General features: G+C 38.2%; 3 protein-coding genes across 3 annotated transcripts; all 3 read right to left on the bottom strand.

Moving 5' to 3' along the window:
- Positions 1-14,856: 14,856 nt before the first annotated feature.
- Positions 14,857-15,457, bottom strand: LOC141685170 (uncharacterized). Its single transcript, XM_074490289.1, has 2 exons — positions 15,313-15,457; positions 14,857-15,155 (listed from the first exon to the last, which is right to left on the bottom strand). Exons 1-2 carry the CDS (start codon positions 15,455-15,457, stop codon positions 14,857-14,859), a joined length of 444 nt encoding a protein of 147 aa, XP_074346390.1.
- Positions 15,458-16,560: 1,103 nt separating this feature from the next.
- Positions 16,561-18,085, bottom strand: LOC141685168 (uncharacterized). Its single transcript, XM_074490288.1, has 2 exons — positions 18,022-18,085; positions 16,561-17,012 (listed from the first exon to the last, which is right to left on the bottom strand). Exons 1-2 carry the CDS (start codon positions 18,083-18,085, stop codon positions 16,561-16,563), a joined length of 516 nt encoding a protein of 171 aa, XP_074346389.1.
- A 454-nt stretch (positions 18,086-18,539) lies between these two features.
- Positions 18,540-18,977, bottom strand: LOC141685167 (uncharacterized). Its single transcript, XM_074490287.1, has one exon. It carries the CDS (start codon positions 18,975-18,977, stop codon positions 18,540-18,542), a length of 438 nt encoding a protein of 145 aa, XP_074346388.1.
- Positions 18,978-20,795: the final 1,818 nt, after the last annotated feature.

The raw sequence follows: 20,795 nt of genomic DNA, 5'->3' as shown, positions 1-20,795 counted from the left end.
TTATATTCCTTTCCACTTCAATTTCTTTTTATTTTCCTTTCTCTTATCATTATTTCATAAACCAACACAACATAAGCATTGATTTCAAACATCCCGTCATTCTGGATTCGTGCCCTCAGAACGAATCTTGACAAATTTTACAACTTAGATTCATAATTCATCATACTCTTCTGCCTTTGTTCTGGCTCTAAAGCTTCTATACTATCTCCATAACCTTGGGAAGTACTTTCCTGAAAACAATTGACTGAACTTTAATCAGTTTATTATAATCTCTTGCTTCGTGCCTTCCTTGGCCTTTCACCGGTGGGTGGCCTCTCTCTTAGGAGGGTAAGTGACAAAAACAATCTTTTGTGATTCGTCAATCATTTAGAATCTCAATTGATTCCTATATTTCTTTTAACCAAGCTCTTGCCTCGACTGGGTCAGCTTGTTCCTTGGAACTCTAAGAGCTTAGTGACTTAAAGAACCTGAAAGAATTTCTCACCGCATTGTTTCCTCAAGGTGGTGGTTGGGAATAAAAGTATAAGTTCTGTTTAGACAGGTCCATGAATTATCGTATAGGAGTACCGTCTCGGGTCTCCTTTCCTTACTCGACTTTCTGTTTCCTTAGTATGAAATGTTTCATCCTTCTCCCATACTTGGGGTTATCTTATACGTTAAAATCCTCATTTTCCACTTCATTATGTTATGGGTTCCTTCTATCTTGATGGCGTCCTCCCTGACTATCACATTCAGGGTTTGCCCTTAATCTTATTCCTTGAACTATGACTTTCATCTAAGATCTCATCTTTAAGCTTTTGAACATTTGGAACCCAAATTCTATAGGATTACCTCATTATTCCCTTATCATCTTTCTCGGTATTAATCTCATATCTATTTGTTGGCTCTCTGCCTTCATTCATCACTTTTTCTGGCACAATATATTCTTTTCCAATAATTCGGTCTGTATTGCAATCTCAAACAGCTTTTCGGTACCGGCCCCGGTTACCTTCACTTCTATTTCCATTTTCTCAAAATCTCTTATAAACTCTCCCAAAGGCATTATTATCTTGAGTCTCTCCTTTTTACTAAGGGCATCAGCCACCACATTGGCTTTCCCCGAATGATAAAGAATCTCCCAATCATAATTCTTGATTAGCTCTAACCGCCTTCTCTGGCGTATGTTGAGCTCTTTCTGCGTGAAAATGCACTAGAGCACTTATGGCTTGTGTAAATCTCGCACTTCTCTCCATACAAGTAGTGCCTCCAATATTTAGGGCAAAACTATTGCCACGAACCCAAGCTCATGGGTGGGGATATCGAATTTTATATTCCCTTAATTGTCTTGACGCGTACGCGATTACCTTGTTGTGCTGTATAAGAAGCACCCTAATTCCTTATGCTAAGCGTCACTATACATCACAAAATCTCCTTTTCCATCCGGCAACGCCATCATAGGGGCCGTCACCAATCTTTGCTTCAGTTCTTGAAATTTGTTCTCGTATTTATCTGTCCATTCAAACTTCTCAGTCTTACGAGTAAGCCGCGTTAAAGGGGGCTACTATCTTTACAAACTTAAACGAACCTACGGTAGTGACCGACCAATCCTACCTCTGGTAGTTGACCTAACCATGGTCATCAATTCATCAGTGGTCCTTTATTCATTCTTGTCAGGATCCTCCATGGGATCCTCCTCAGCAACTATCCCTTCTAGGACAACATCCTCAACCGCTACATCCTCAATATGAACATCATCCGATCTCGCGTTAGGACACTCTATCGGATCCATAATCTGATCTCCAATAAGTAATAAAACATCATCGCGTTGTTACTCCTCAACCTCAGGGTTCGGAGTCCCGCTACCATATACGATAACGAACTACGCTTCTATCACGATATTTATAAGGGTTCCCATAAGGGTTTTAACTGTCAGTACTACGTTAGGTAGCCCAACTATGAACTTGGCAAGAGTTCTTATTATCTTAGTGAACTTATTATCTTAACGTCACATCATCTCTGAGGTTTATAACGCTTAGCTCTGATACCATTTCTGTAACACCCCCAAATCCGGGGTCGGGGATCCGGGTTGTCACGAGTTCCATTTCCCTTAATAACACCCAATCTTAATAAACAATCAACTACTCTGTACTGTGACCCCACAATAAACACACACACCACAAGTTATAGTCTCAGAGATGAATATCCAAAAGTAACACGAGTCATTTTATTCCAAAATTATATGCCATTACACCTAAAAAGGGTTTCTGAATAGATTTACATTTCTTTGCCATTATTACAATTGATAAAGATACATAAGTCTGGTACATCAAAAGTTGAAAGCCTAGCATATTGGTAGTTCCTACCTCAGCTACAACGACATCAATGCCTATAGGAAACTGCGGAACGTTTCCTATCCGCTCGTGAATTGGGAGCTTGATCCTGTTCATCTTTTCTATCTGTTGTTGTGTGATGAAAGAAGAAAGCAAGGGTGAGCAGCAAGCCCACCAAAATAATATGTATAATGATTAACAATATATGAGCCTTCTCATAGTACTGATGAAAGTCTTGGTCAAAAGAAATGGACCAAGTTTGATATCTTAATGCGCTGAAGTCGCAAAATATTCAGTATATATACATATATACTTTTCAAAATCTTGGAAGTCTTCTTCCATGCATAATATACACAGAGTTCCAGTTTATAACTGTATAAAACTATCGTTGCAAGGTGATCTTATATATCTAACCTTGTCTCAACGTTTTTCTGAAAATCTTTGACATGCATAAGATAATCATTTGCTAGATATAATTTTAAAAGATGAAGTTACAAGATACTCCAATATACTTATATCTTTTCCAAATACTACTTGAACTACCACCGTTCAAGTTATAATTAGTTTCAAAAGTTCATCACATAGATGAGACTACAAGACAAGATTTGAATAGATTCAATCTTTGAACATCATTATAAATAATGAAGTTACGAGATACTTCATTAAGTCCCGATATATATATACACCTATATATATACATTTCATACACTCCTCGAAAACCTCTGTTATGAAAATTATAAATAGAGTTGCAATATCCAATGAATTTGGAAAGGAGAAAACCTTGGCATAAACCTGATATCTTGCTGATCAGGCAAAGATACCAATAAGTAACCTTTTCTACTAGTAGATGGATGAATCCCCCACCGGTCATCACCCTGGCCACATAAGGACCTTGTGCTGGACCGCCACCCGGCCTCTTACGCGTTGATGGACTGCCACCCAGCCACTTACACTTTGATAGACCGTACCCCGGCCTGTCGCTTATGCCGACTCAATTAGATGGACTTACTTCCCGAATGTTGGGCAAGTAATCAAATTGTTTTCTCAAAACAGCAACCACGTTGCGAATGTAAAATACACCACAGAGCCGGATCCCCCAGGTTTTGAGCGAGTATTTAAATCCCCTTTGAAAGGAAGATCTTAAATATAAAAATGAGTTTTGGGGTCCACTCTAACTTTAAAAATCATTTTGAAAACTCGAAAACATTTTTAAGAATGTTTGGAGTACTGCTGATTTATTAAAATAAATTAGTCCCGATATATTAGAATTATCTGAATATTATTATTTAAATAATATTCTCATAAAGATAATCCTTATAAAAATATTCGAAGTAGAAGTTTTAAAACTCATACTTGAAATGGATATTAAATAACCAAAGATATACTTATATGAAAGTACTGTCTTTATTTGAATAATCGAAAATAAGTTTGGTTATCGAAACATTATTCTTTAATAAAATAAAGAATATTATTAAATAATAAGCGGAGTCATAATACCTCGAATGAATATTATAAATAATATTCATTAAATAAAATAAATGGAGTCATACATCCTCAAATGAATATCCAATTAATACTCATTAAATAGAATAAACAGAGTCATAAATCCTCGAATGAATATTCAAATAATATTCATTAAATAAAATAAAGTTATCGAATAAACCTTATTCGATCAATAGTTTTGAAAACTACATCCATATATATATATATATATATATATATAATATACTCGGGACCATCGACTCCCGGTTTAGAAATATGTTCACCTTTTGATCCCCTATACTAAGGGTAAACTCAAATACCGCTTATCTCTAGCATAGGTATTATGCAACTGAATCAACAGATATATGTATCAAGATTACGAACCAAGCATGCATATATACCATATCACATGCTACAATATATCGCACGAATTTGCTAATTAACCAACATGCATTTATCACAAGACAATGCATATACATATATACATCACAACAACAGTATAGCGGGTAGAAAACTTGCCTGAGTGCTCCCGGATAGACTTAAGCTTAGAGTGGGTCCGATAACCTATGAACAACAACATAAGTCGGAATTAAACCCCGGTCGCTTAAGAAACAAGACTTTAACCATTTAGAGTCCTAACGTTCGCTTTCGCGCTTAATGATTCACTTAAGTCGCTCCAGTACTCTCGGCTCCACCATTTTTAATAAATTAACCATTAAGGGTTTTAAGGCGATTCTTTCGCGAGTACCTTACCAACTGCCTAATCCAATTTACATAAATGTTTCATATCCCAACTAGTCATTTAAGGTCCTTAACCAAGGTTTCAAAGTAAGGCGAGGGGTAATGGTTCGGTCGCAAAACGCCGTTACTTAAAACGGTCGTTTCTCCTAAACCGTACATCGGATTCAAACGAACCACATATCAAAACGAAGCTCGTAACATGAACTATCTAATCATGGCAATGGTCAAAATCTAACAGGGAGTTCTCGGGTCCTGATGTTAAGAGCAAAAACAGTCTAAAGTAAATTGGACATTACGACGGCTATGTTTACGCGATTTCCCAAATTTTTACCATTCCAAATCATATCAATCCAACTACCAATCAACAACAACTCAATATACACATCAATGCTACTGATTTCAGTCATAATAATCTCAAGGATCTCAATCCAATCATATATTATAACATCTCCAAATTCAACTAAACTACTTAACAATTAAGCTCGAATCATGCTTATCATTCAAATTACTACTCATCCATCCAAACCATCTCCAAAATTCAACATTCAAACTTATTACTAAAGGGTGTGAAGATTTATACCTTTCTTGGAGGGTGGAAAGTTACTAGGAAGCCTTATGGAGCCTCCTACAAGCTTGATCTTTCCAAAGAAATCAAGAACACAAAGTTAGGCTTTAAAGTTTCTAAAAGTCCGATTGAAAGAACTGTAAAAATGAGGGTCTTACCATGCTTATTTGGACAAGACTTGTGAACAAGAGTTGTAGGCCATATCAATACCTTTCCAACGAGCTATAGAACACAACATTTGAGTGAGTATTGAAGGAGATATGGCAGTTTGAAGTTGCTGTATTTATTTTGGCCGAGAGCTTGATGAAGAAAAGGGAAGAGCTTTTGTGTTTTTTTTGAGATTTGTTTTGATTTGCCTTGGTTGGTTGACTTTGTTTTGTTTTAATCATTTTTAACCATGAAAAATTGTGTGGTTATAAATCAACCACACTTCTTTCCCTTATGTCATGCTTTGGTCATCATGTGATGTCACCCTCCACACTTGTCCTCTTCTTGTTGGTTTGATGACATCATCATCCCTAACCTCCTTGATTAACTCTTAATTGCTTGCCTAATGACCGCTGATCTGTTATACGGTTCGCTTAACTTTCGTTTTTGTTTATCGTTTGAGGGATCATACTCGGGACCTTATTACTTAGGTTTCTTTAACCTTTCTCAATACATTATATTTCTTTCATGATCCTCTCTTTTAATCCTTGAATTTAAATCCTTTTTATTATGTTACCTTATACTCAATTCTTTCTGTATCTGGTAGATTTTCGGGAAAAATCAAAGTGTTCGAATTTGGATTCTGACGATCTTTACATACACTTATTTATCATATAGAGTACTAATAATATCCCAGAAGATCAATAAAAGAGCCCCTACATAGTGTGGCATGAAAAGTTTTCTTATTCAGCATAATCAGCAAAACACTATTCATAAGGGTTTCAAAAATTCCAAAAATTGGGGTTATTACAATTGGTATGACTGCTAGATCCTTCTTCTCTTTCTCCCCATGAGTTTATGCTATCAAATTCAGGTGTTTGAGATGAGCTTCCATTCCCATGATTTATTTGTTCAGTAATCTCTTCATTCAACATCTGGTATGCATTGACTTCATCTTCACCATCAGAATCACTATCAATGTTGAGGTTTTCAAATGCAAGGGCTTCAGCTTCATTTTCGTCAAGGCATTCCAAGCCTGGACACTTGTCATCATCAAAAGTCACATCTGTGCTTTCCATTATCTTCTTTTGATTTATCACATAGACCTTGTAAGCAATTCTCTCCAATGAATATCCCAGAAAAATTGCTTCAAAGACCTTTGAGCCAAATTTTCCCACATATTCAGAGTTGTCTTTCAAAATGTAACACTTGCTTCCAAACACATGAAGATGTTTTACAGTACGCTTTCTTTTAGACATGATTGAGTATGGTGATTTTCCATGTTCCTTGTTTATGAGATATCTGTTCTGAGTGTAACATGCAGTGTTGAAAGCCTCTTCCCAGAAACTTATTGGCAACTTGGCATCTTGCACAATTGTTCTAGCAGCTTCAACTAATGTTCTATTCTTTCTTTCAACTACTACATTTTGTTGAGGTATTCTAGCAGCTGAGAATTCTTGAACAATGCCTTTGCTTTTGCAGAATTCACTCAATATTACATTTCTGAATTTTGTTCCATTATCACTTCTCAATCTTTTTATACAATTGTGATCTTCAGCCTATTTTTCTATCTTCTTGATGTGCTCAATTATGATGTGTGGAGTTTTAACCTTAGAGTGCATGAACTCTACCCAAGTGTATCTTGAGAAATCATCCACCATCACAAGTGCATATTTTTTCCTTAAAATTGATAAGCCATTTACTGGCCCTAACAAGTCCATGTGAATAAGTTGCAATGGTGCACTTATAGAATTTACAGTTTTTGACTTGTAACTTGATCTTTTCATTTTTCCTTTCTGACAAGCTTCACAAACTTCAACTTGAGAAAACTCTAGTTTAGGCATGTCTCTTACTAACTCCTTTTTTACCAAGGTGTTAATTGCCTTGAAATTCAAGTGAGACAACTTCTTATGCCATAGCTTGCTTTGTTCTTCTGATGCCTTGGTTTAGAAGCAACAAATTCCATCCTTTTTGTTGAGTCCAATTCTGCACAAACAAGCTTCCTTTCCTTGCTCCTTTCAGAGCAACTTCACCAGTTTTCTTGCTGATAAAAGTGCATTCTTCTTTGTTGAATAAGACTTCAAAGCCTTTGTCTGCAAATTGGCTAACATTGAGAAGATTCATTTCAAGACCAGCTACCAGTGCTACATCATCAATGACAATATTTTCAGAAACAATCTTGCCATATCTCATTGTGAAACCTTTGTTGTTGTCTCCAAAGGTTACCAAAGGGCTAGCCTTCTCCTCAAACTGTATTAGCAGGGCTTTATCACCTGTCATATGTCTGGAACACCCACTGTCAATGATCCATATGACTTTCTTCACTTTGTCCTGCACACAATGAGTTTTAAGTGTGTTTAGCAACCCAAGCAGTGTTGGGTAATTTCTTCTTGTTAACTGATTTAGCAGGAGTAGATTGAGTTATTTCAGATAAAATAGAATTCAATGACCGGTGTGCATTTTATCTATCTGATGTAGACCCAATTTTTGTTTCTTTAATTTATAGTTTCAGTTTGTGGCAACTTTTCATCACTTTCAAGTTGCAAGGGATACAGTCAAACTTATCACAAAATGATTAGGAATCATTTGCATCTGCTTCATTGTACTTGCATGCTCCTTTAGTTGGCTTTCTAACAATCTTTTTATAAAATTGAGTTAGATGATTTACAGAGCCAATTTTCACACTTCTTTCTTGGAGCATCTGCAACATAAGCAAAATTATTACTTTTATTTATCCCAATTTCCCATTTCTATTTTTCTTCTTCTTTCTTGCATCTTCAGTCTTGGTCTCTTTGACAGGTGTCTTGGAACTTTGTTTGTCCATGAGCTTCTCTTCAGCTTTGGAAGATGGAGTTATTTCTGCATTTTTCTTCTCTTTATCTTCATCAACAATGTCTTGCTTGATAATCAACTCTTCTTCACTGAAATTAACTTCACATGCCTTGAACATAGGTGAAACAACCTTTTTCAGCATTGCTGGAATATTTTCATTTTCTGTTGCTTTTCTCTTGTCACCTATATCTTTCTTTTTATTGTTCAAGGCATCATAGTCAAGACCAATATCAATGTTTGCACATGGCTTATTTTTCTCATGATACTATCCAATTAACTCAGATGCATTCTTGAAGGATTTCAATTTAACTTCATTCTTTTCCAGTTTCTCCCTTAACACTGCTTCAATTTCACTTGCACACTTGAGCTTGTTCTTCAGATAAACATTTTCTTGTTTTACAGTTTCAAGCTCCACCAACAATACTCAATGATTTTCTTTTATCATTTCTAGTTCATATATTTTAAGAATTCCATATAGAACTTCCAGTGTTATTCTGCTCAAGTCTCTCCCTTCCCTGATTGCTAAGATTTTCTATTCCAAATGATCAGGGAGAGTAAGAAAGAACTTTAAGTTCACTTCTTCAGCTTCATAGTATTTGTCATGGAGCTGCAAGTCATTTATCAACTTATTGAATCTTTCAAACACATCAGTTATACTTTCCTTTGGCTTGGCCATGAAACCCTCATATTGTGAAATCAGTATCCTTCTTTGGTTAGATCTAACTTCCTCAGTTCCTTCACAGAGTATTTCAATATTTTCCCAGATTTGCTTGGCAGTGTCACAGTTGACAATGTTGGTGTACATCACATTATCAAATGACTCTATCAATATCAATTGCAAGCCAATATCCAGGGAAACTTTCTCATTTTCAGGCGCAGTATACTCAGAAGGGTCTTTTGCAGCATAATGAACTGGAATGACCATATCACCATCTGTTGATTCTTCAACTCTAACCATAGGAGTGAAGGGCCCATTTTTGAGTATCTGAATATAGAGTGGATTGGCCATCCTGATAAACAACAACATTTTCTTTTTCCAAAGAGTGTAGTTAGCTTTGTCAAAGGTAGGAATTTGATGCTATTGATTTTCTGTGTATTTATTCTTCCAAGATCTTGAATATGTTTACTTTCAGATTTTGCTCTGATACCACTTGTTAGGAAATGAATAACACACAGAGGGGGGTGAATGTGTTTTACTGTTTATATGTTTTTCTTAAGCTTTTTATGGTTGACCAAAGTAAATTAAATCTTGTAGTGAAATGTGTTACTGCAGAAATTAAACATGCAATAATAAAGAACACAGATCTTTTCAAAACTCACTTAATTTAATATTAAAATTAAGAATGTTTTGTTACAAAAATTTTAGGCTCTTTGTTGATAAAGAGCTTAGCTTCTTCTTGAGAGTGTTACAAGATTTTTGATCTAAATTGTTACAACTGACTAAAGGACCAGTGTTAACTTTATAATTTAGTTAACTACTGGTTTACACAGTGTACAATATGACATGCTATTAACTTTAGTAAACTGTCACTTGTCATTTCCATTTTAGAAAAAGTGTATCTTCCATTTATGGCTTAGCATATTTTAGGATCATGTGTTTACTTTGATCTTCCTTTGTCAGTTAATCTTCACCATTGATCTTGCACATCCTTCAAGCTGCTTTTTGTGGACTTGTCAATCCGGCTGTTTGGATCATTTGTTGATTATAGATCTTGGATATTGAACTGGTCTGCAATTTTATACTTTGAGATTTTACCTCGAGATCTCCATATGGTCTATAGAGAACTTGACATCTCGATAAGTATATTGGCTTATCGAGATCTCTAATACTCCATAGTAAATCTGACTTGTAGAGGTCTCTGAGTTCTCTATAAGAGAATTTGGCTTGTCGAGATCTCTAGTCTTCATATCTTCACATTGACTTATCGATATTTCTGAGTTCTCTAGTGGCTTATTGACTTATTGATGACTCAGAGTTCTCTAGTCAAATTTGACTTGTCGATAACTCAGATTTCTCTAGTAAATTTTGGCTTATCGATATCTCTGAGTTTTCTAGTGAAATTTGACTTATCGATAAATCAGAGTTCTCTAATGAATATTGACTTGTCGATAACTCTGAGTTCTCTAGTGAAGAAATGACTTGTCGATATCTCCAATCTTCATGTCTTCAATTGGCTTGTCGATATCTCTGTGAGTTCTCTATAAGCTTTTCTGAGTTCTCGATAAGTCATTTGGAGTTCTCGAGTGATTTCTCTATAAAATTAAATCGGTGACTTGTAGAGATCTTGACTTAGAATATTTTTATCCAAACAGATTTATTCAACTCCAAGCTTCTTCAAAATTCTTCTGAGGCATGATCTTCTTGATCTTCTTCCAGATGGAATCCTTAGGCTTGATACTGTTTAAACAAAAAGACTACAGTATGCTCTTTTACATTTTTACAGAATTTAAATGTTACAAGTACAAATGCAAACTAAGATTACAATACAACTTATTTAGGGTTTAGGGTTGTCAATTTGACTTAGTCTTGTTAAAGTACAGGCATGTCTTGCACAATAGATACTATTCTCATAATCTCATTTCTAAGTCACGTACTTAGAGATATAGAAATTACATATCATATTCCAAGGACATTTATTAATCTAACATTTATATCACGGTAAATTAAGAATTAATAAATTATAAAGGGAATAATTGATAGAACATAAACATCAATAATCCAAATGTCTTAAACTAAAATATCATAGTGTTGTCTCTAGGGCACAAACACTAACGGAGAGGACTTACAACCTCAACCCCCAGAGACTATTTATGTACAAGGAAGCCCTGAAGTCCGGGTTAAGGTTTCCTCTGCACCCTTTTATCCCGAGACTCCTTGCCGAGCTGAAGATCTATCTGTGTCAGCTTTACCCCAACAGGTGGGCTTTCATCATCATCTTCATAGTGAGGTGCAATGGCATGGGCATCTTACTGAGCGTAACAATGTTTCGAAGCATCTTTATGATGAAGGCATTTCCTTTGAACATGGTTGGCTAGGTTGTTATACAACATAGGCCTCATGTTCCTCACACGGTGAAAACATGCTCTCTTCATGAATCAATTCATCGCTGGAATAAAAAATTTATGGTCTTGGAATGGAAAGAGGGAGACTGGGGGGTATACTTCAGACGCAACTTCAGCAGTCCTGTTGACAGCTCTCACTACATCCTTCATCTTTCAGATGTTGAGCTTTATGGCCGTGATCTCCTTATTGAGGATGATGGGAGAACCCCCTATTGGGAGTTCGTCATAGAGACCAAACTTGTCGAGGCTGGCATTAGCAGTATCTCTAAAGAGGGTATTTATTTTTATTCTATTTCAACTTTGTACAAGTTTATTCTTATATCGGTTTTTTTTTCATCTTGTTTCCGCTGCTGAGGCTCTTGATGCCATGGTCGACAAAAGTAACGTGGTTACCGGGAGGATGGCAAGAGATGCAGTCAAGCAGACTAACCGCATCCCCAAGGTTCCGGCTTTCCTTGAAGCTTCCGACTCCCGTAAAAAGAGGGCCAAAGACTTTGATGGAAGTGCGAAAATCTCATGGAAACCTTCATGGGGAATTTCCATCAATGATTCGGTGCTTGCGAGTCCAGACCTAGCTCTTGAGTGGTTGAAGAACTGTGTTACTCTTCCTGACCTTCTGTTCATCTCTTCGGGAGAGAAGTTGCTTGAAGATGAGATGCTGGGGGCTCAAGCCTTGTATCAGGAACATTACAACTTATATAAATTTTATGTTTTCCTTTCCAGGCCAATGCTTACTTCTCTGCGTCTTCTACTTAGAGTATAAAGATGAAAAGCGACTATGCAACGCTGTAGACCTCTGTGAATAAAATGAAGATCTCCTCGGATGAGTGGGAGTCCAAGGCTCACTAGGCAGAAGACCAGGTTGCTATCTTGGAGAGAAAATGCATCAAGGAGACGCAGAAGAGGAAGAAGGAGTGGAAGGATTTTGTGGACTCGTATCATAGATCCTCATCGTTTACTTAGATAATGGACGATGATGACGACCAGATGCGCCCCGTGAACTTGGCCTTGGGATGACGAAGGGGTGTTAAGGATGTTCATAGCTTATATCCAGACATGGTCAATCCGAGTCTCTTCACTTACCCCTGGGAGTTACCTATTATGGACCCATCCCGGCAGGCCTCCGGGTCTGTGCCCGAGATTCCCCGTATGCGATCTCAATCTAGTTCAAGCCGTGGGGGTTCTGGTTCCAAGGGTAAGGCCCCTTCAGGTAGCCCCAGCTCTAAAGCGACCCTTTATGGAAAGATCAGGGAGCTGATTGCAGGGAGCAACGGCTCCTCTTCTGAGGCAGGTTCGGATGAGAAAGAGGATAAGCAGGGAGCGGGAATAGCGAGGAGGAGGACTCTTCTGAGGAGTAATTGTTATAGCCTTGCATGGCTTTGGTTGCCACATATGGCTATATTTTCAGACTTTATTTATTCGGATTATATTAACTTGTAAACTATTGGTCCTTCATAACTTAACTTATGATCCTTCAGGATCTTTATCTATGCCTTTTGTTTGATTTTGTTTCATACATGTCTTTTATTTGCGGCTTTTGGTCCTTCGGGACTTGTATATTTTAGATGCTCGTACTTAAATAAATTGGTAGATAATATGATAATAATAAACTTGCATAAATAGATAATATCTCTAAAAAACGGGTTTAACCCTTACATAAGATGGTTTCGTCAACCTCGTTCATAACTTAATACTAAGTACTAGGGACATATCACAAATATCCTAAACATAATAAACCTTCTGGTTTGAAGCGTGGCAAGTGTGGGGCACTTCATCACCGTTCAGGGTGTTCAACTTCTAAATTCCTCGTCATAATGTCTTCCTGATTTTATAAGGCCCTTCCCAGTTGGAGGCTAGCTTTCCTCTCTCCCCGACCCCCGATGCCTCAATCTTTCTTAAAACCAAGTCTCATTGTTGAAATAACCTTTCCTTAACCCTTTTATTATAATTTATAATAGAGGGAGTCTCTTCGTTGATGCTCTGCATTACGGGAATTGGCCTCATCTCTGACCTCGTCAACAAGATCGAGTGCGAGCCTTATGATGGATTTTAATCGTAGCGGAGGCATAGTAAAACACTTTTTACACATATAAAATCCAAATAAAAGCATATAAATCGTGATTAAAACATATGAATCGATTACTAACCTTTAATAACGATCCAAAAGCAACGATCGGAGATCCTTAGCAGCTGCTCCTCAAACGTGAAGCACTCCACCGGTATCCACCAAGAAAACGACGTTAAGGAGGAGGAGGAGGTGGAGAGAATTAGGTTTTTCTAAAATTTTTGGGTTGGAATCAAAATAGAGTTTATAATAGTATATTTATAGGCAAAATTTTCAGCTGAAATTTTCTCATAAAATATTATTATTATTAACCCATTTATTATTCTCATTAATAATTAAAACACCTTTTAATTATTAATCCTTCTTCTAAATACTTTAGAAATAATTCTCTCTCTTGATTTAATTTCCAAAAATTAAATTCTTAATTAATAATATTAAGAACTTTTCTTAATTAATTTATAATCAATTAAATCTATTTTAATCAATTATTAAATTTGCCAATTATTTATTTATTTCATAAATAAATAATTATCAGCCATTATTAATTAATTCCTCCACCATTAAATCATTCTCTTTTTATGGTGTGACCCTGTAGGTTCAATATTAAGCCGGTAGTAGAAATAAATAATAATAAAACTATTTTATCATTATTTATATAAATTCTCTAATTTATTAAATATGATTAATTAATTAATCATATTTATTCTACATCGTGAGGGATACTTCTCAGCATATCGTGACTATCCGGATAATATGAATTCACTGCTTAGAATATCAAGAACCTATTCAGTGAATAGTTACCGTACAATAAACTCCTTCTACCCTACAATGTCCTGATTAAATACAAGGCATGGATCTCGTGTCAAGCCTATCTAATTTAATCACTTGCTTTCCATTTACTATGCTTAGTTCTATGCAAATTAGAAACTCCTTTCTAATTTCATTCACTCTGGCCAGAGATTCCTGAACTAGCATAAGTGGATCAACTTTGAACATTCTCTTCCTTCACTGGAAGGGGTAGATCCTTTATTGATCATACACTATCTTCGTGTACAAATTCCTATACCCAGTAGAGCCCTAATAATTGTCCCTGGAGACTAAGAACTAAACCAAAGCATAGTTCAGTGTACACAAGATGACTATGATGACCTCAAGTCTAAGGATACTTGTACAACTATCACTCTGTGAACAACTGCTGACACGTGAGTGAACTCCATCAGTTGTTCAGCTGTGCGAGTCATGTTCCGTGAACTTATTCTATAAAAAGCACCTACATACTAGCTATAGTATCACCACACAAATGTCTATGAGAATAGACATCCTTCATAATGAAGCAAGCATAGTATGTACCGATCTTTGCGGATTATTAATTACCAGTTAGTAATCCTATGATCAGGAACTATTTAAGTTTAGAGTTATCATCTTTTAGGTCTCACTATTATGATCTCATCATAATCCATAAAAAGCTTTACTCTAAACTATGGTATATCTTATTTAAACACTTAAATAGATAGAGCCCGTAATAAAAACAAAACATGTCTTTTATTAATATCAATGAAATCAAAACAGATTACATAAAAAGTTATTCCTAAATCCTAATACATGATTGGACTTAGGACATATTCCTTTCACCTCATGCCCTATTCATTGGTTTATGGTTCATAAGCTTCAATCTTAGGTGTACCATGGGTGATCTTAAGGGGCACCACAACCTCGGCTCCGTAAGCCAGCATGAATGGGGTAGCTTTAGTAGTCACTTTGCATGTGGTACGATATGCCCATAGTATAGGCAACAACTTATATGCCCAAGTATTCCTTGAGTGTTCAACCCTTTTCTTAAGTCCATTAAAGATGATTCTGTTAGCAACCTCTTCCTGCCCGTTTGCCTGGGGATGTGCAACGGAGGTAAAGCGGAGCTCTATGCTATTATCGTCGTAATACTCTCTAAATTCTGCATTATCAAATTGTCGCCCATTATCCGTGACAAGGATTCGTGGGATCCCAAATCGGCATATCACATTCTCCCAGAAGAATTGGGCAATTTGCTTGGTGGTTATCTTGGTCAGTGCCTTGGCCTCAATCCACTTTGTAAAGTAGTCTATGGCTACCACAATGAACTTTATTTATCTCGATGCCACAGGAAATGATCCAAGGATATCCATTCCCCACATCACAAAAGGGATGGGTGTGATGATATCCATTCTTCCTGTCAGCTTCTGAAAGTCCTTGTGGACTCGTATCATAGATCCTCATCGTTTACTTAGATAATGGATGATCATGACGACCAGATGCGCCCCGTGAACTTGGCCTTGGGATGACGAAGGGGTGTTAAGGATGTTCATAGCTTATATCCGGACATGGTCAATCCGAGTCTCTTCACTTACCCCCGGGAGTTACCTATTATAAACCCATCCCGGAAGGCCTCCGGGTCTGTGCCCGAGATTCCCCGTATGCGGTCTCAATCTAGTTCAAGCCATGGGGGTTCCAGTTTCAAGGGTAAGGCCCTTTCAGGTAGCCCCAGCTCTAAAACGACCCTTTATGGAAAGATCAGGGAGCCGATTGCAGGGAGCAACAGCTCCTCTTCTGAGGCAGGTTCGGATGAGAAAGAGGATAAGCAGGGAGCGGGAATTGCGAGGAGGAGGACTCTTCTGAGGAGTAATTGTTATAGCCTTGCATGGCTTTGGTTGTCACATGTGGCTATATTTTCAGACTTTGTTTATTCGGATTATATTAACTTGTAAACTATTGGTCCTTCAGAACTTAACTTATGATCCTTCGGGATCTTTATCTATGCCTTTTGTTTGATTTTGTTTTAGACATGTCTTTTATTTGCGGCTTTTGGTCCTTCGGGACTTGTATTTTTTAGATGCTCGTACTTAAATAAATTGGTAGATAATATGATAATAATAAACTTGCATAAATAGATAATATCTCTAAAAACGGGTTCAACCCTTACATAAGATGGTTTCGTCAACCTCGTTCATAACTTAATACTAAGTACTAGGGACATATCACAAATATCCTAAACATAATAAACCTTCTGGTTTGAAGCGTGGCAAGTGTGGGGCACTTCATCACCATTCAGGGTGTTCAACTTCTAAATTCCTCATCATAATGTCTTCCTGACCTTATAAGGCCCTTCCCAGTTGGAGGCTAGCTTTCCTCTCTCCCCGACTCCCGATGCCTCAATCTTTCTTAAAACCAAGTCTCATTGTTGAAATAACCTTTCCTTAACCCTTTTATTATAATTTATAATAGAGGGAGTCTCTTCGTTGATGCTCTGCTTTACGGGAATTGGCCTCATCTCTGACCCCGTCAACGAGATCGAGTGCGAGCCTCATGCCCTATTCATTGGTTTATGGTTCATAAGCTTCGATCTTAGGTGTACCATGGGTGATCTTAAGGGGCACCACAACCTCGGCTCCGTAAGCCAGCATGAATGGGGTAGGTTTAGTAGTCACTTTGCATGTGGTACGATATGCCCATACTATAGGCAACAACTCATATGCCCAAGTATTTCTTGAGTGTTCAACCCTTTTCTTAAGTCCATCAAAGATGATTTTGTTAGCAACCTCTTCCTGCCCGTTTGCCTGTGGATGTACAACGGAGGTAAAGCGGAGCTCTATGCTATTATCGTCGCAATACTCTCTAAATTCTGCATTATCAAATTGTCGCCCATTATCCGTGACAAGGATTCGTGGGATCCCAAATCGGCATATCACATTCTCCCAGAAGAATTGGGCAATTTGCTTGGTGGTTATCTTGGTCAGTGCCTTGGCCTCAATCCACTTTGTGAAGTAGTCTATGGCTACCACAATGAACTTTATTTATCCCGATGCCACAGGAAATGATCCAAGGATATCCATTCCCCACATCACAAAAGGCATGGGTGTGATGATATCTATTCTTCCTGTTAGCTTCTGAAAGTCCTTGATGTAGCGTGGTGGTTCCATGTCCAGGATGGCTTTGATCTTTTCTGGGTTGGTCTCTATTCCCCTCTTTGAGACCATGTGACCCAAAAAATTTCCAGACCCAACACCAAAAGCACACTTGGTCGGGTTTAACATCATCTTGTGCTCCCTCAACACTTCAAATTCCTCTATGAGGTGACTAATATGATCGACCTTGCTTAGGTTTATAAATAAGAGTAATTCCAATGGTAGATACAAAATGGTTATAGCCATTGCTATAATTTGTCACCAAAAATTATTTTTTGGTGCTAAAATAAAAGTTACACTCCAATGCTAGTTTCATAACTAGTTTCAAATTTTCATATATCTTTTTTAACTTCTACTTAATTTAACATTATTTTGGTACTTTAAGATGTACAAGAAAATAATTATTTAACTATTCCCCTTCATTTGTAGTAATAGATGATGTGGTAAGAATGCATCCTTGGTTTCAAATATAGAACCAATGATGCATATATGCATATTTGCATCCAAGTATGTCACCCCTTTGGAGTTGAGTATTTTTGCATTTAGTGCTATAATATAGCAGTAGCACCAAAGATAGCATTGCATTGGACTTGCTCTAACATGTCATCAACATAGACCTTCATGGTTTTCCCAATTATATGGGAAAATATCTTATTTACCAACCTTTGGTAAGTAGATCCTGCATTCTTAAGTCCAAAAGCCATAACAAGATAACAAAAGACACCAAAGTTAGTTATGAAAGATACCTTCGGGGTGTCATCCTTGTTTATTTTAATCTGATTATAACCGTTGAAGCCATCCATAAAACTTAGCATCTTGTGTCCAGCGGTGGCATTGATCAGGCTATCAATCTTTAGTAGGGGTATCAATCCTTAGGACAAGCATCATTATAGTCAGTGAAGTCGATGCACATCCTCCACTTCCCATTAGCTTTCTTGACCATTATGGGGTTGGCCAACCACTCAGGGAATTGCACCTCCTCAATGAATCCAGCTTCTAGAAGTTTTTCGACCTCCTGTTAATGGCTTCCATCCTGTCAGGGGCATAAGTTCTCTTCTTCTGCTTTACGGCCTTCCAAGTTGGATCAACGTTCAACTTATGAGTTATGAGGTTCGGGTCAATCCCAGGCATATCAGCTACCGTCCAAGCAAACACATCACTGTTCTTTTGTAGGAAAGTTGTCATATGGCCCTTTAAGGGCTTGTATAAAGATGCTCCAATATATGTGACCTTCTCCGGGTCTAAGGAGTCTAGGGGAATTAGGACCAAGTCCTCTGCTGACTTCCCCCGAAGTTCTTCATTCTCACGGACATCCATGTCTTCTATGGGGAGGACCTGCCCCCCAGTCCCATTGGGCCTAAGTGCTACAATATAGCAACTGCGGGCCATTTTTTGATCTACTTTCGCCTTTCTAACACCGTTCTAGTTGGGAACTTTAGTAACATGTGGTAGGTTGAAGGCACGGCCTTAAACGCATGGATCCCTTTTCTACCCATGATGGTATTATAAATAAAGGCTGCATTAACAACCTGAAAGTTTAACATCTGCATGGCCTCCCTGGGATCTTCCCCAATAGTTACGGGAAGTTGTATTGCTTCTTTTACTTTACATTCCATATGGTTAAACCCGTAGATGGGTGCGCCGAATAGAATTAGTTGAGAATCATTGTAGTTCATCCTTATGAATGTGTCATGGAAAAGAATATCCACGAAAGCTCTATTTTCTACTAGGACCCTCATAACATGATAATTTTTAATTACCGGGGTGATAACCAGAGGATCGTCCTGAGGAAATTTCAAACCTTCAAGGTCCTGGTCACCAAATTCAAGCGTCATCTATGACTTAAAACTCTTAGACGGTTCTCCGACTATGCTTATGACCTCTCTTGCATAAGATTTTCAAGAGTTCCTTATAGTCCCAGCTACTGTAGGACCTCCTGAGATCATATTGATTACTGGCCCTCGGGGCTGTGGGTTGCGATCTCTGTCATTACCCCTTCGAGCATCGTCTCTTCATTCATTGTCCATTTTTTGGCCTCTAGCCTCTTCACCTATGGTGAAATGTCCAAACTTTCCTCTTCGGATTAAATATTCAATCTCATCCTTGAGTTTCCTATAATCATCAGTATCATGACCAACATATTTGTGGAACCTGCAGTATCGACCCTTGTCTCTTTTCTCAGGGTCTCCCCTTAGTGGCTTCGGCCATTTGAACTCCTTGTCCTTCTCAATTTCCATAAGAATCTAGCTCCTTGGAGCGTTCAACCTTGCACATCCATTGAACCTTGGTTTCTGATTCTTCTTAGAAGAGGAGTCAGAGCCTTTTCCAATTCGAGGATACTTGTCCTTGGAATCGTACTCTTGATCCGTCTTTCACTTCTTGTTTCCAGCGAGCTCATTACTCATTGTTGTCTTCTTCATACTTTCTTCCATATTGATTGGAAAGCCCTATCCTGGAGCTGTAGCATGCTTTCAGGAGGGCGTTGGCCAGGGACATCTTAAAGAACTCATCTTTAGTCCCTTGCTGTAGGGCTATCATAGCTACCTTTTTGTCAAGATCAGGGACCTTCAAAGCCTCCTTCGTGAATCAGTTCAGGTGGTCTCTCGGGGACTCCTTTGCTCCTTGGACTATGCCCATGTGAGAAGACAAACTCTTCTCGTGTACTCTACCACTGATAAATTGCTTGATAAAAGCTTGGCTCAAGTCTGTGGAAGATCCAATAGAGTTTTGTGGGCAGACGACTGTACCACCTTTGAGCTCTACCCGATAGGGTTTGAGTAAAGGCATGACACTTGATAGCATTGTTCACGGGCTATATCAACAGGGTGTTAGAGAACGTCCTGACATGATTAGCAAGATCGCCAGCACCATCGTATGCTTTGATGGTGGGAATCTTGAACTTCCTTGAGATACGGGCATTTATTATCCCTTTAGTGAATGGTGGGTTTGGATCATCAGGATCTCTTAGGGGCATCAAATGACTTGGATCAGCCCTTGGGGCGACAACCCTTCTTGGTACTGTTGGACCATCCAGGTCTATGATTGGAGGAAAATCTCTTTTCCTCGCAGCCAGTGGAGGTCTTAGGGTCAGGTGCGCCTCCAGGTCGTGCTTCAGCCTTTAGATCTCAGCTTCATGAGACCTGGTCCTCTCCTACACATCTTGGGTAATCATCCTTTGAGTGCTCATGGGCCGCTGGTTAGTACTAGGCATCGGCTCTTTACCAGCACGCCTCCTCCTTGGAGCGACCTCGTTGTCCGATGATCCGGAGTCTATATTAGAATAGGGTCCAGAGAATTCTCGATCATGTGGGATGAGAGCCAAGCCATGTATGTATTGGGGTGTTCACCATTGTGCTTCGCTCTGATTAGAGTGTCCACTTCCTCCAACCTCGGGGGTATAAAGGCATCTCGTAAGGGGTTTAGTGGTCAAGATCGTTGAGTACTCATACCCAATTGGTTGAGGGTTCACAGGTGCAGAGGGGATTCGTCCCTTGTGGTTGAGCCTTGGTTTCCCCTACCAGGGTTCCTCCTTGGGTGGAGGCATAGGTTGAGTGCGGTGGTATCTCTACCACAGATGCGATTGTTCGCGATGGGATAGGAGTGTTTGTTTCACTATTATTTCTGCTCTGTGTGTTCATCATGGTTGTTGTAGT

This window comes from Apium graveolens, chromosome 9 (assembly GCF_009905375.1).
Source record: "Apium graveolens cultivar Ventura chromosome 9, ASM990537v1, whole genome shotgun sequence".
Classification (NCBI taxonomy): domain Eukaryota; kingdom Viridiplantae; phylum Streptophyta; class Magnoliopsida; order Apiales; family Apiaceae; genus Apium; species Apium graveolens.
Note: the sequence above shows the minus strand (reverse complement) of the source record. Positions and strands in the feature narration are given on the sequence as shown.